A 13,173-nucleotide genomic window follows, 5' to 3' on the forward strand; every position below is an offset into this window, starting at 1 on the left:
TAGCAGTGACCTTTGGCAAGGAGCTTGGCAGGCTGCTGCTACTGTACCCTGGACACCGTCTTCTTGATCCTGCCACATCTGCCACGCTCGGGATTGCCTCCTTCTTTTATTACGATAGCAATTATATGCACACTCCAGGTGCATTTCTGCCATTCCCGTCGCCATGAGGTTCCGTACTAAGTTCAGTGGCAATAAAATTGCCCCACACCGTATGCTGTATGTGCGAGAAAAGGCGTGCGAGGGTGAGCCGGTGAACACGGCTCGATCTTACGTGTGTGAGTGATAAAGGCAGGCCGGAAGCGCACTCTCTTGACGAGCGCGAATCATGGGGGTGAGGCGAGGGAGGGAGGGGGTGTTCTTCTCTGGCATCTGCTGCTGCATCGCGGCCGTGACTGCACGGGCCACAAAGTGCAGTCACGGCAGGCACAGTGCCACAAAGGCGACCAAATTATTAGGTATGTCCCAAAAATGAATTGCTAACTGTGATTGCGATTGCAATAAAGCTATGTGTTGCTTTTCAGTCTCTGGTGATCCAAGTTTGCTGCTGCTAGTGTGCTGCATACCCACCGTGATGGTGTAGTGACTTTTGTGTTATGCTGCTATGCTGCAGGGTGCGGGATCAAATCGCGGCCACAGTGGCCGCATGATGGCGGCAATATACAAAAATACCCATGTACAGTGTGCATGTACAATGTACACCCATATTGGGTGCACATTGAAGAACTCCAGGTGGTAAAAATTAATGTGCAGTCCGTCCACTATCGCGGCCATGATAATCATATCGTCGTTTTGACATGTAAAAAAAGAAACAGGTTTCTTTTGTGTCCTGCGTCTAAAGCTAGGCTATCATTAATAAAATGCGTGTATCCTGAAAAAAAAAAAACGTGGTCAGGCCAAGCATTAAAATAAATACGTGCTATTCCCTTCTTTTTCCTCGCGGTGTCATGTCCATGTGATTTTTGTGGATTTTAATGTTTACAGCTTGGCAGGTGTGCCGCTGACACTTCCCACGAGTATCTGAAATAAAGGTTATGTTTTGGCAATGAGAGTTTGGTGGTTTCCATTAGCAAAAACACATTGCATGCACTAGAAATAGAATGCAAGTTAGGACTGCGTTGTAAGGACTCTAAGGTGTAAAGTGAAGCACTGTGGAGATTTGTCACTAATTGTATGACTTGTGAAAAATTGAAAGCATTCTTTAACTGCACAATCACATGGCTACATTGTTTGACAGCACTGGACCAATTTTTTTTTATCGTGTTCGTTGCTTTTATGAGAAGCTGTGGACCCATTAATCATGGGATTGATTTTGATTTGCTACAGCATGACAAATAATTCATAATGCCGTTACTGTGACTCATCCTGACTGGCTCAAAACTTGCATTGCATTGTGACATAGCAAGCCTTGTTGCTATCATAGCTGGCAAACATGTGGGTTCCTAATTAACTGATGTGCCCTTGGCAAACCAGTTAATAAGTAACATGCTAATCACACAAGTGCTACATTTGGTCACAGTTTGCATAATTGTTGTTGCCCTGGTGAGCCGAAGATCTTTAGCAGGCTAGAACCGTTGCGGTTCTGGGTGTAGTTACTCATTTCACTTTGACCTCAGGGATAACTGTGCCACAAACAGTGATGTGGCTAGAAATGATATCGTGCTAGTGGCAATATATTTTGAAGCTGTGTTCAACAGAAGCATGCTGAGCACTTATTACACTGCCTGGCTGTGTCTTGCTTATCTGCTAGTGTAAACAAGTGTAAACAAGAAGACAAGTGAACTTGTCTTCTTCAAGTCTACTTGTCGAAACGTTGGCTCCTGCTTTCACCTTGTTCACATTTTGCTCATCATCTTGAATTTTCATCTCCTGCATTCCCCGTGTTTTTCCTGGTATTGAGCTAGTCATTCTAAGAAAAATTAAATACTTATTATTATCATAGTCCCTTTATTAAATTTTAACATCGTATTCAATGCGCCTCTGGTAATAATTTGTCTGCATCTGCATCATAGTGGTGTCTGGATATTTATGTACAAATTGATTTCATTAAGCTGCATTGTTTGTCTTTCAGGGGTATGGAGAAAAACAAAGACACCAAAGATGACGCAAGCAGCGGGGATGAAGTTATATCAGCATGGCAGACGAGGAGCCGAGGTTTGTTGTCTGCATGGCCATCGTGTTTCAAACTTGCATAGTTTACTGAGTTGTGGTTCGTAACTCTCACTATTTGTGCGTGTGCGTGTGCGTGTGTGTGTGTGTGTGTGTGTGTACGTGCGCGCGCGCGCATCAGTAGGGTTGCTGTTTCTGTGCTGCTTTTTTTTTTTTTTCTCCTTGCTTTCTCGTTTTCTCTGCTGGCCTCATGCTTAAAACAGTCACCAACCCACATAGCTTGCAGTCAACAAAACATTTGTGAGGCTAATTCAACCTCTTCATAATTCATAACAAGGATCATTAAACAGTCCAAATGACTGAGTGACTTATGTATGCACTGGGTGGGTATTTCACAGTAATGTGAACCAAATCAAAAAAAAAATATGGTGCATCTGGGGCAAATTAGACTTGTGGCATATTGTTCATAGTAGTTGTCTTGAGTTAGACTATTTTTGAAAGTATGGATAGTTACCTGATTAGTTGAGTTGTGCAAATGTTCATATGTGTTATAGGCCATAAGTTGTATTGAAAAAGCCTAATTTAGGAATAAAAGAAACCAGCTGCTTGTAGTGATCCAATTGCTGTTGCAATTGTGCTAGACTGTGTGATTCAAAGAATGCATTTCAAAAGGTGCAGCACCAGTTTTATGGCATCTTTTATTTTTTAGGATCTGCACTCTGCCCCTAAACTTAAAACTACACCATCCCTCCTGCCTCACCCATACCTGCCACCTTGTACGATTGTTGTATTCCCGCAAATATTTGACAGTTTTTCATTTGCGTATATAGTTTAAGGCAAAAGCAATTTCACAAAAGTCTAATGCAGTTGCTGGATGATTTTTTAATGGCCCAATTTTTTAGATCTATTCATTATATACGAACCTAGACGTGTTGCAGAAGCGTGGACTATTAGGACAAATGTTTAACGTCAACCGAATCTTTGACAGCCGTTATGTGAATACTTCATTTTAAACTTAATAAAAATTTCTGGTTGTCTGTAGCACAGGTCGTTTCTGCGACTATGAAGAGTAGAGTGGCTGTTCACAGGATCCGTGCAAAACACACTGTATGAATTGTTGATAAATAGTCCACATATTCAATAATCAAACAAGCTTTAGTATCTTTCACTGTATTTTAATGTTTTTGTCTTCCACTGTCCTGTTTTTCAAATTCTAAGGCTGGCAGGTCTGCTCACCATTTTGGAAGTTGGCCACAGTGCACTTTGCACAAATTCTTTCCCTTGAGGCATTGAGGTGGGGCAGGGGAGTTGGACCACCATCATGTCTTGTACAGGTAATCCAGATGAACGGCCACCCACGCCACCAAGACCAGAAAAGAAGCAATGGTGGGATCAGTATATTTCTGAAGAGGACATGGAGAAGCTGCAGATCAGTGGGAAAATGAGTCTGCTGTACAATATCCTCCAGGAATGCGATGCTATTGGCGACAAAGTGTAAGCCACTTCACCTGTTATACTTTTTACATAGGAAGGTGGTACTTTCCTCAACCAACTGCTGCAGTTATTCGCTCAATGGAACGCTCTCGTATAATAAACGCACCCTCAACTCGTGCTGCTGAAAGGCATTCAGTGTTAATGAAGTCTGCATGCACTAGTTTAGGGACCAGCACGACAAGCTGCTTGCTACAAATTGGACACATTTTGCCTTTTGGGGGCTTAAAACTGGAAAGCTGTCACTGTTTGCAAATAGCCGACTTAAAATTTACTGCAAAGCTAAATTACCTGACACATTTTTTAGTCATTACCATCTTATTTCTAAATTTCTGCTGTTTCGAAAACGTTCACATAAATTTTATCCCTCATATTACACACACCTCAACTTTTCTATTTTTGTTTTTTTATTGGGGGGGGGGGCGTATTTGTTATACAGTCGAACACGGATATATCGAACCCACATATATCGAATTATTGTCTGTATCGAACTCGTAAATTATCCCCTTGAAAATTCTGTGTAAAAGTATAGAAATTCGTACGTTTATATCGAACGATATTTTTACCCGCCATTGGATATATAGAACGCCGCGCGATCTCGGCACTCGCTGCGCCCGCGTGCTCCGCGCCTCCCCCGAAAGGCTCGGAAAATGTGAGAGCGAGAGGGAGGGAGGCTCAGACGGTACTCCCGCTGCGCACGCTCTCCGACTTGCGGCAACACCCTGCTTGCGGAACTGCTTTTATTTTTCTCTCTCCCAATGTCTCTCATCCTTCCCCCGCGTAACCATAGTGATCGGCTCGGAAAAGGTAGCCAGGAACGAAGGCGGCGGTGGCTTCCTCCTTTTGCTTTTTTTTTTCTTGTTGCTTTTTCACGAGTCTTGCTCAGCCAACCACAGCTCGTGCCTTTCGTACGTCGCTGTCGCCCTCGGAGGTGGCCATCGCGAGCGCTTTGTTGGCGGTGGCTGCGCACGTGAATTCTTGTGTTTTGTGCGCGTTCTTGTGTTTCGTGTTCATTATTGTTTTGCGTGCGTCTCACGACACGTGTGACTGGATTGTGGTGAGCTGACGCGGAAGCAATGGCCGCAGAAAGCACAAGCAGCGTCAAGAAGCGCAAGAACCTGGACTTTGCGACAAAGCTGAAAGCCATTCAGCGTGTTGAGGCGGGCGAGAAAAGTGCGACGGTGGCAGACGACTTCGGGATTCCTCGGAGCACTCTAAGCACCTTGTTAAAAAACAAGGCGGACATAAAGTCGAAAGCGGCGGAGTTACGAACGTCGGGAGCTTGTCGTGTGCACGCTCCTGCCCACGAGAAAGTTGAAAAGGCCCTCTATGCGTGGTTTTTAGAGGTGCGGGCTAAGAACATTCCGGTGGATGGCCCAATGCTAATCGCTAAAGCCAAATGGTTTGCGGCTGCACTCGGTGATGACAACTTCGCCGACAACACAGGGTGGCTGCAGAGGTTTAAGAACCGCCATAAGATAGTTGGCAAAACCATTTCTGGGGAAAACGGAGCCGTCATCAGCCAGGATATCCAGCAGTGGATTTCGAAGGAATGGCCGGAAATTTGCGCGAAGTTTTCATCCGTGGAAATCTTCAACGCCGACGAGACCGGGTTGTTTTGGCAGATGCTGCCCAGCAAGACGCTCGACGTCCGGGGCAGCACGTGTCACAGGGGCAAGATGAGCAAAGTCCGCGTGAGCGTTCTGCTCGCTGCTAACATGGATGGCTCTCAAAAGCTCCAGCCCTTTGTGATTGGCAAAGCAAGGGCACCGCGCTGCTTCAAAAACTGTAAGCAGCTCCCCGTTCGCTATGCCTTCAATAAGAAGGCGTGGATGACGCGTCAGCTGTTCACAGAATGGCTGCAAGCGTGGGACGCCGAACTGGGCAAATCGGGGCGTCACGCTTGCCTCCTCGTCGATAACTGCTCGGCCCATCACACCACCTGCAAGCTCGAAAACATCGCGCTCAAGTTTCTGCCGGCGAACACGACAGCAAAGTTGCAGCCGCTCGACCAGGGCATCATTAAGTCGTTTAAAGTCGGCTACAGGAGGCGACTCATTGATAGGCTTTTGGTGAACCTCCGCATGGGCACCGAGCTTAAGGTTGACCTGCTGGGGGCCATTCAAATGATGACGGGCGCCTGGAGAGACGTGAAGCAGGATACTGTGGCTAACTGCTTCCGGAAGGCAGGCCTCGTGACAGCCAAACTTCCTGAAACCTGCCAAGACGGCGACACTGAGTGCATGGACGACGCGTTTCGCGAGTTGTCGTCCCTTTTCCCGGCTGCCGTTCCAGCCGAAGTGTCTGCTGACGATTATGTGAACGTTGACAGCAATGTTCAGGCTGTTGCGAGCCTCGCCGACGAGGATATTGTAGCTGCAGTCGGAGGGACCCAGGCTGACAGCTCGAGTGGCGACGAAGATTGTCCGGACAAGGGCGCGGCTACACGCTCGTACTCCGCCGCTGAAGTGGCGGCAGCGTTCAGCTTGAGTCGCCGTTGTTGCGGCGACATGGAAGGAACCGGGCTTTCGCACCTGAAGAGCCTCGATAAGATCGAGGTTGGCGTCTTTAATTTCATTTGCAAGGCGAAGAAGCAGACCAACATAAGCGATTTTTTTTCACGCAAATAAAGCATTACGTTGTGTCGTGTGTGCGGAAATAGTTGTCATTCTTGAATGCGCCGCTCGGTAGGTCATCGTCCGCCACAGGTAAAGTCTCTGGGCCTGTATTTTTTATATCGAATTTTTGATATATCGAATTAATTCGCGATCCCCTTCGAGTTCGATATATCCGTGTTCGACTGTACAAGTAAATATAGTACTCGACCAACCAACTTACGATAATACCAGAATACCAGATATGATGTAGTATTGCTTGTTTATAACAGCAAATCATTGTTGAATTACATTTGAACCTTAATTTTAGCTTAGCCCTATTTCATGATTTGATTTCTCCTTCCCCTAAGAATGCCTCAAGGGCAGTGCGCGTGCTTGCGTAAGTGCGTGTGTCAAGTTGGCAGTGAACTCGGTCTGTCTTGTAAAGGCACTGGAAATGCAACTAATCAGGCATGTAATGTGTAGTACTTTGCTCCTTAACAGCGTTGCCAACCTTTTTTTCGAGAGAGTTGCTAAACTGAGACAAAGAAGTTGCTAATTCTTACTAAATTTTGCACTAAATCGGGCCAGTGAACTTTAAATTTACAACAGTATATTATAAGTAGACATGGCATAAAAAATCTACTGAAACATCTTACATTTGCCTAGTATCTAGGTGATGAATTAACAGTGAGTTTGCCAGTAGGCTGCAAAGGGCTTTTAATTTACTGATATACTTACATAAATGATGGAGGATGACTGTAATAATTCTGGGTTTACCTTCAGATAAGAAGGTGACAAATATAGCTTGGCTAAGGAGAGCATAGATAAGCTTATTTTTACAGCATGAAAACGCCACTTGGTCCAGGTTATGCCTACAAATTTTCGAGTGTTCGGCACTAGTGAAAGGAGAACTAAATTCTGTGTTACTCACTTAGTCGTGTTAACATGCCAATGGCTGTTACAAGACTATTACACAGGTCATTTGCTGCATCACTACTCCCTCGGTTGGGTGGGAGGAGATTTGAATTGTAAAAACGGTATTCAGACTCTTCAGATACAATTTTCTCGGAAACTAAGTCCTTTTTTGACACGAAACAAGCATTGCAAGGTTTCTGGAATGGTATTTAAACAGTCCATGTCGACTTATTATTTGCCTTTAGTGTCCTATAAGGTCACTAGATGGACAGAGAAACATGCATATATAAAACCTCGTTAATTCAACCCTCATTAATTTGAAAAATCAGATAATTCAGACTCGCCCTTTGGTCCTGGCAGGCGTAGGCATTTTATAATGCAATGAAACTCTTGTTAATTTGGACGTATTCGGCCGCACATCGGTTAATTCATACAACTCTCGGAGTTCAGTGAGCGCGGAGCATTGCAAATGTGCGACACAAAAGTGTAAAAAATGCTGTTTCCGTCCACTGAAACGAAGCGGTGGAGTTTGCATCATCATAGTCATCAGTTAAAATCCTACATGAATGACAGCAAGGCTTGAACGCTTCATGCATATTTGTGCCTTTAAATCATTTATTCATGCTTTTACTGACGCACATATACACCGTTTTGGTGGCATGCTTTCGTGACTGCGTGGTCACCATGACCGCGTCGATTGCGGCTGCGGTTCCATCCACAGTGGTTGGGGCAGTAGTTTCGTTTTGACTCGGTATATGCGTGTGCTACATGAAAATCCTACATGAATGACAGCAAGGCCCGAATGCTTCGTGCATATTTGTGCCTTTAAGTCCTTTATTCGTGCTTTTACTGCCTTGCATATACACCATGTTGGCAGCATGCCTTCATGACTGCGTGGTTGCCATCCGTGATTGCGTCGATAGCAGCTGCGGTTCCGTCCACAGTGGTTGGGGCAGTAGTTTCGTTTTGACTCGGTATGCGCATTGGCCGCGTGTCTTTATAACTGTATAGTCGCCATCTAAGATTGCATCGATAACGACCGCAAATTCGTCTACAGTTGCAGCAAATAGCAGTTTTGTTTTGACTCAGTGCGTGTGTCAGCCATACACTTCCAGAACCACAAGGTTGCCATCCATGATCACATCTACAGCACCCACAGTTTCGTCCGCAGCAGTTATTTGCGGCAAACAGTAGTTTCGTTTTTACTCAGTGCAAAGCTGTCGAGATTGAAGAGCACCATCTACATCACGGTGGGCAGCGACCTGGCGACCCTGGCAAAAAGATAATCAAGATGAGCATGCAGTAGTGAAAAGCGCGTCTCGGGTGAAGATGCGCAACGTGGCCACGCTGCAAAGGAAGTCGCGATGCCTTCACCGCTACAAAAACTAATCAGTCACGAGATGACGAGAATTACAGCTTCCGCACTGCTTTAGTTCAAAATAGAAACGGGATTTGCTGATTCATTCAGTAAATAAGGGCATGTTGATGCAGTAAGCATTTGTTTGTTTTCTTGATGCCCTCGATAATTCGACATTCGGTTAATTCAGGCATTTCTTTTGGACCCGTGAAATGCAAATTTTTGAGGGTTTACTGTATAGGAACTGCTTAGTGGGGGAAGAGCCAAAGAAAGCTAACGCTTTAATAAATCAGTCTCGCATGGCATTTCTGTTTGACAGGACAGTGGCACATCTTTCACCTACTTTAGCAGCTTCCCTAAAAAGGCATTATTGAAGTGGAAAACGGAATGTATTGCAGCTCTATTCACTGGCTTGACACCTTGTTGCTCGCACTAATGCTAGGTGTTCCACTTAACTTGAGTCAAAATTTAAATATATGCAAATGCTACATAGCTAGACAGAACCAAGTGCCTCAAGCGGCCAGTCACACGACAATTTCGCGTGTATTCGCTAGCTTTTTTCACGCTCAGAAAAGCGCTTTTATGTAGCATGTTTTGAGCAACAGAAAGATTTACAGGGAGTTTTTCATATGTCTCTACAATTTTCTCATTGGCACTTTTCATCTAATTATAATTGAGAAGTTGATTAATGCATTAAGACTAATTATCTACTCAGTTGGAATGCAATATATAAACTGAGTATTTCCAAGTGATGGCAAACAACATTACTTTTTTGTTCAGTCCAGCTACATCGCTTTTGCATATTTTTAATGTTTGGCTCAAGGTACGTGAAACACCCTGTATATTGTATTGTCAATGTTGTGGTGAAATCGAGGGTTCGACGGAAGCCCGTCTGGTCGGGATGAAGCATGAAGTAATAAAACGAAGGACACCGACCAACAGAAGTGCTAAAAAATGAATAAATCTAAAAGACAATGTGAACAAAGCTTCCATAGTGAAGCCGAAACGTCTTTTAGATTTATTCATTTTTTAGCACTTCTGTTTGGTCGGTGTCCTTTGTTTTATTACTTCATGTTGCGGGTACGAAAGTTAGCATTTATGAAGTGTTAAGTCAAGTAAGTGAAATGCAGTGCAGGATGACAGCATAAATGAAAGTTATCAGTGGGCTTTCAGTCAAAATTTAATAAGTGGTTAATCTAGGAATTATAGCCAGTCTCACAGTGAGGAACTTGGCAACTGTTCTGTAGTGCAGCTTTGTGACAATCAGTGCTGTATTCATTAAATCATCGTATTAAAGGCACACTATAAAGGGCTTTAGGCGGGCCGTGTGATGCATAGAGCCATTTCACCGGTGACCTATTATTTATGGAATAGGCTCCTATGAGAAGGGAAGAGGAGTCGAGGCGGTTTGACGAAGTTAGCAAATTCGCAGGCATAAATAGCACCTGCTGACTGAAGACAAGGGTAGGTTGGGATCATTTAGAAATGCCTCTTTCTGCAGCGTACATAAACTAGGCTGATGGTGATAATAAAAAAGCATCAAGTTATACATGTGGTATATCAGATGCGTCATTCTTATTGTTAGCACAGGTTTGTTCAGCCTGAAAGGACCCAAATACAACAGCACCTCAAAGTGCCTACGTCAGCTCCTCTTGACATATGGGCATTAACAGCATCTGCTTTGGTAATCGTTTGTCGATAAAGGAGAATTACATCGTATCATGAAGAAGCCAAAGGCTGAGCCTACCAAGCTCAAAAAACTAAAAACAACCCACATACATGAAAAATGCTTTGAAACCTGTCAACTATGGCCCTCATTCCTTCTGCAATTAATAAATCGTTTCTTGGCAGATAAATGCCAACTATAGTTTTCAAGAGATACTTCACCTGTCTAAACTGATTTAGGGCTGCTCATTGGTGTTCCTGTATACTGGTGCATCACCAATCCTGAGGCTCGCAATGTGCTGGTAGGCCAACAGACACAACAGCATGTCCAGTATTTCATGAATCCTAAAGTGAAGTGATATGGAGATCAGTCGCTGTTTCGGCAGCATTACATGACCATGTCTTCTGCAGATTACTGTTCAGCCAAAGCCTGCTGACCCTCGATATGGTGGAAAGGTTGCTCGACCACTGTGACGAACGAGCAGCCGCAGTGGACCCCGAGACAGCCCTCGTGGACCCTGCAGACCCATTGCGTGACTGCCACAACACATGGGTGCGGGGCATTGACTACTTCCGCATGGATGGCTCAACATCGGTGGACATGCGTACACGCTGGATTGAAATGTTCAACGATGAAGACAACCCTCGTGGCCGCCTGTTCCTCATCTCAACCAAGGCAGGCTCGCTGGGCACCAACCTTGTGGGCGCCAACCGTGTAGTGCTCATGGATGCCTCGTGGAACCCAACACACGACGTGCAAGCCATCTTTCGTGTGTATCGGTTTGGCCAGAAGAAACCAGTCTTCATCTACCGCATGCTGGCACAGGTAGATGAACACAAATTGTTTTCTGTTGCTGGGGGGCACAAAGGCATAGTTATTTGTCAACATTTGGACTTACGTTAGCATATTTGCCAGATTCTAGCGTGCACTTCCTTGGGGGAAAATTTCCCTAAACCATGACATGCTTGTTAAAATAGAGTATGAAAAATGTATATATACAGTAACACCTTGTTAATACGTACCCGTCTAGTAAGTAATTCCAGTTTAAATATAGTCGCGGTGAAACCCTACTGCCATTGAAGCTAATGTTTGGCTGACCACTTAAGCCAAAGTCATTTAACACATGCCAAACGATTAGCGCATAATATTTACTTCATTTTTCCCCATAAACAAGTGTGGAATTTGTGAAATGTTGTGCGTGCAGACCATAGTGAAATCGAGGTGCACGGACCTTTCCCAGACAGCAGTTGCCACCGATAGTGATATAAAAACATGGCAACTACTATGTGTTTCCTGCTCCCATATCTTCTAGTGCTTCTACGTCATCGTCATGAATGATGACATGGATGAAGGCCCTTCTATATCTGACGCGGCTGGTGCGTTGACCGCCATGAGGATGCTGGCAGAGATCTGGGTCCTAACCAAGAAACTGGTTTGCGGCCTTGCTGAGTTTGAGGATGCTGGCATCACAGCGGCAATTTAACATTAGATATTTAGCTGCCTGCTCGCAAATAAAACTGGTCTGCGTGTGTGTTTGAGTGAAAATGAGCATATTCTGTGTTTCTTTTTTTGTTTGGTATGTTTGTAGTTGCTCATCTGCCATTGGTGGTTAATTACTACCATATTTGCCCTCCCCAAAAGGGCAGTTTTTCAGAAAAATATAAGACATATGTAAGACGCACTTGTTTGTTCTGTAAGCTATTTAAAAAAATAGTGACATTTCACTTAGTAAACTCAGGTCACGGCAAACGTATTGGTGCCATTCCTATAGAATTGCGATAGCAGCAATATGGACACTCCAAGCGCACTTCTACCGTCGTGGTCGCTGCGATGTTTCGTATAAAGTCCAAGGGCGATAACATCGTCCCCACACGCTGTATGCTGTCATGTGCAAGTGAAAGTGTGGGATGGTGAGCTGAATCGCGCACCATGGAAGAAAGTGGGAAGGCAGTGCAGGAGAGAGGGGGGCCAGCTTGTACTCTAGCAGCAACTGCGTAGTTTGCACAACGGCATGCGCCATGTCTTGAAAGCGATCTGCCGGTGCAACTACTTCAGAGGCGGTCGACTTGCGGTCGGCTTGCTGTCGCTTGCGTTGCTGCTCCGTCCTTCTCGCACAGCACTTGGCAACTCGATGACGAGAAGAACCCAGTATACGTCCGTAGCGCACACACAACCTGTAGCAACCCCCACAGGAGGTCAACCCAGCGCGCTTCATGTGGCCATAGCATCCAATCTGATTTTGACGATGGTTTTTCAAATAAAAAGAGAGAATGGAATATGTAAGTTGCACCTTTCTATAAAACGTACAGACTAAAATTCAGAAGAAAACTGTGATTTACACTCTAGAAAATATGGTGCATCGCTTTGTGTGTACCTGACCCACATTCCTCGCCAACTACATATTAACAAGGTTTTATTGCAGGTGGCATGCGAATCCTACCTTTCAATCTCGAAGGTCATGCTTTGCATTACTGCATGACTGGGTTGCATGAAAAAAATCGAAATGGCGAATGGCATAGCTGTTACGAGAAAACTATAATGGCGGGGAGGGCAGTTCTCCTCCCCACCACCTTTCTCCTTCCAGCTTCTGACTGTGTCGACTTGTTTAACTGTTAAACTCTGCTTCCTGCACACTCTGATCGTGTGTTGTTAACAAGCGGCTGCTGTCGGTGTTCAAGAATGGCACTACTATAACTGCAAAGAGAGGTCACGGGTGGCAAGTGACACACGAGCTCCACCGAGGCATCGCTTTGGTGGCCACAAAAGGTGCCTTTTAATGAATGCGATAAGATTGCCGTGGCAGCATCTCAGCGTAAGAAATCCAAAATAAACGCTGGGACATGATTGCTACAAGCATCTCGCCACGTACTTCCCACTGGCTTGCACGAAAAAAAAACGCGGTCCCGTCAGCCTTGCTTGCTTTATGTGAAGCTTGCCGACATCCTTCTCCAAAGCATCCAAGTGCTCCACGTAGTGAAGTGGAAAGTCTTATGCAAAAACAAGCCCATGTGGGACTGAATCACCTACAGGAATTCCCGCGG

At 44.9% G+C, this 13,173-nt stretch overlaps 1 protein-coding gene across 1 annotated transcript in view; it reads left to right on the forward strand.

Moving 5' to 3' along the window:
* LOC135919005 (transcriptional regulator ATRX homolog) overlaps positions 1 to 13,173 on the forward strand; it is a 124,830-nt gene that overhangs the window by 83,317 nt on the left and 28,340 nt on the right. Inside the window, exons 19-21 of the mRNA XM_065452748.1 lie at positions 2,069 to 2,151; positions 3,441 to 3,600; positions 10,543 to 10,957. Coding sequence (XP_065308820.1) covers positions 2,069 to 2,151; positions 3,441 to 3,600; positions 10,543 to 10,957 — 658 coding nt within the window. The remainder of the gene's footprint in view (positions 1 to 2,068; positions 2,152 to 3,440; positions 3,601 to 10,542; positions 10,958 to 13,173) is intronic.

The sequence above is a fragment of the Dermacentor albipictus genome, chromosome 3, assembly GCF_038994185.2.
Source record: "Dermacentor albipictus isolate Rhodes 1998 colony chromosome 3, USDA_Dalb.pri_finalv2, whole genome shotgun sequence".
Classification (NCBI taxonomy): domain Eukaryota; kingdom Metazoa; phylum Arthropoda; class Arachnida; order Ixodida; family Ixodidae; genus Dermacentor; species Dermacentor albipictus.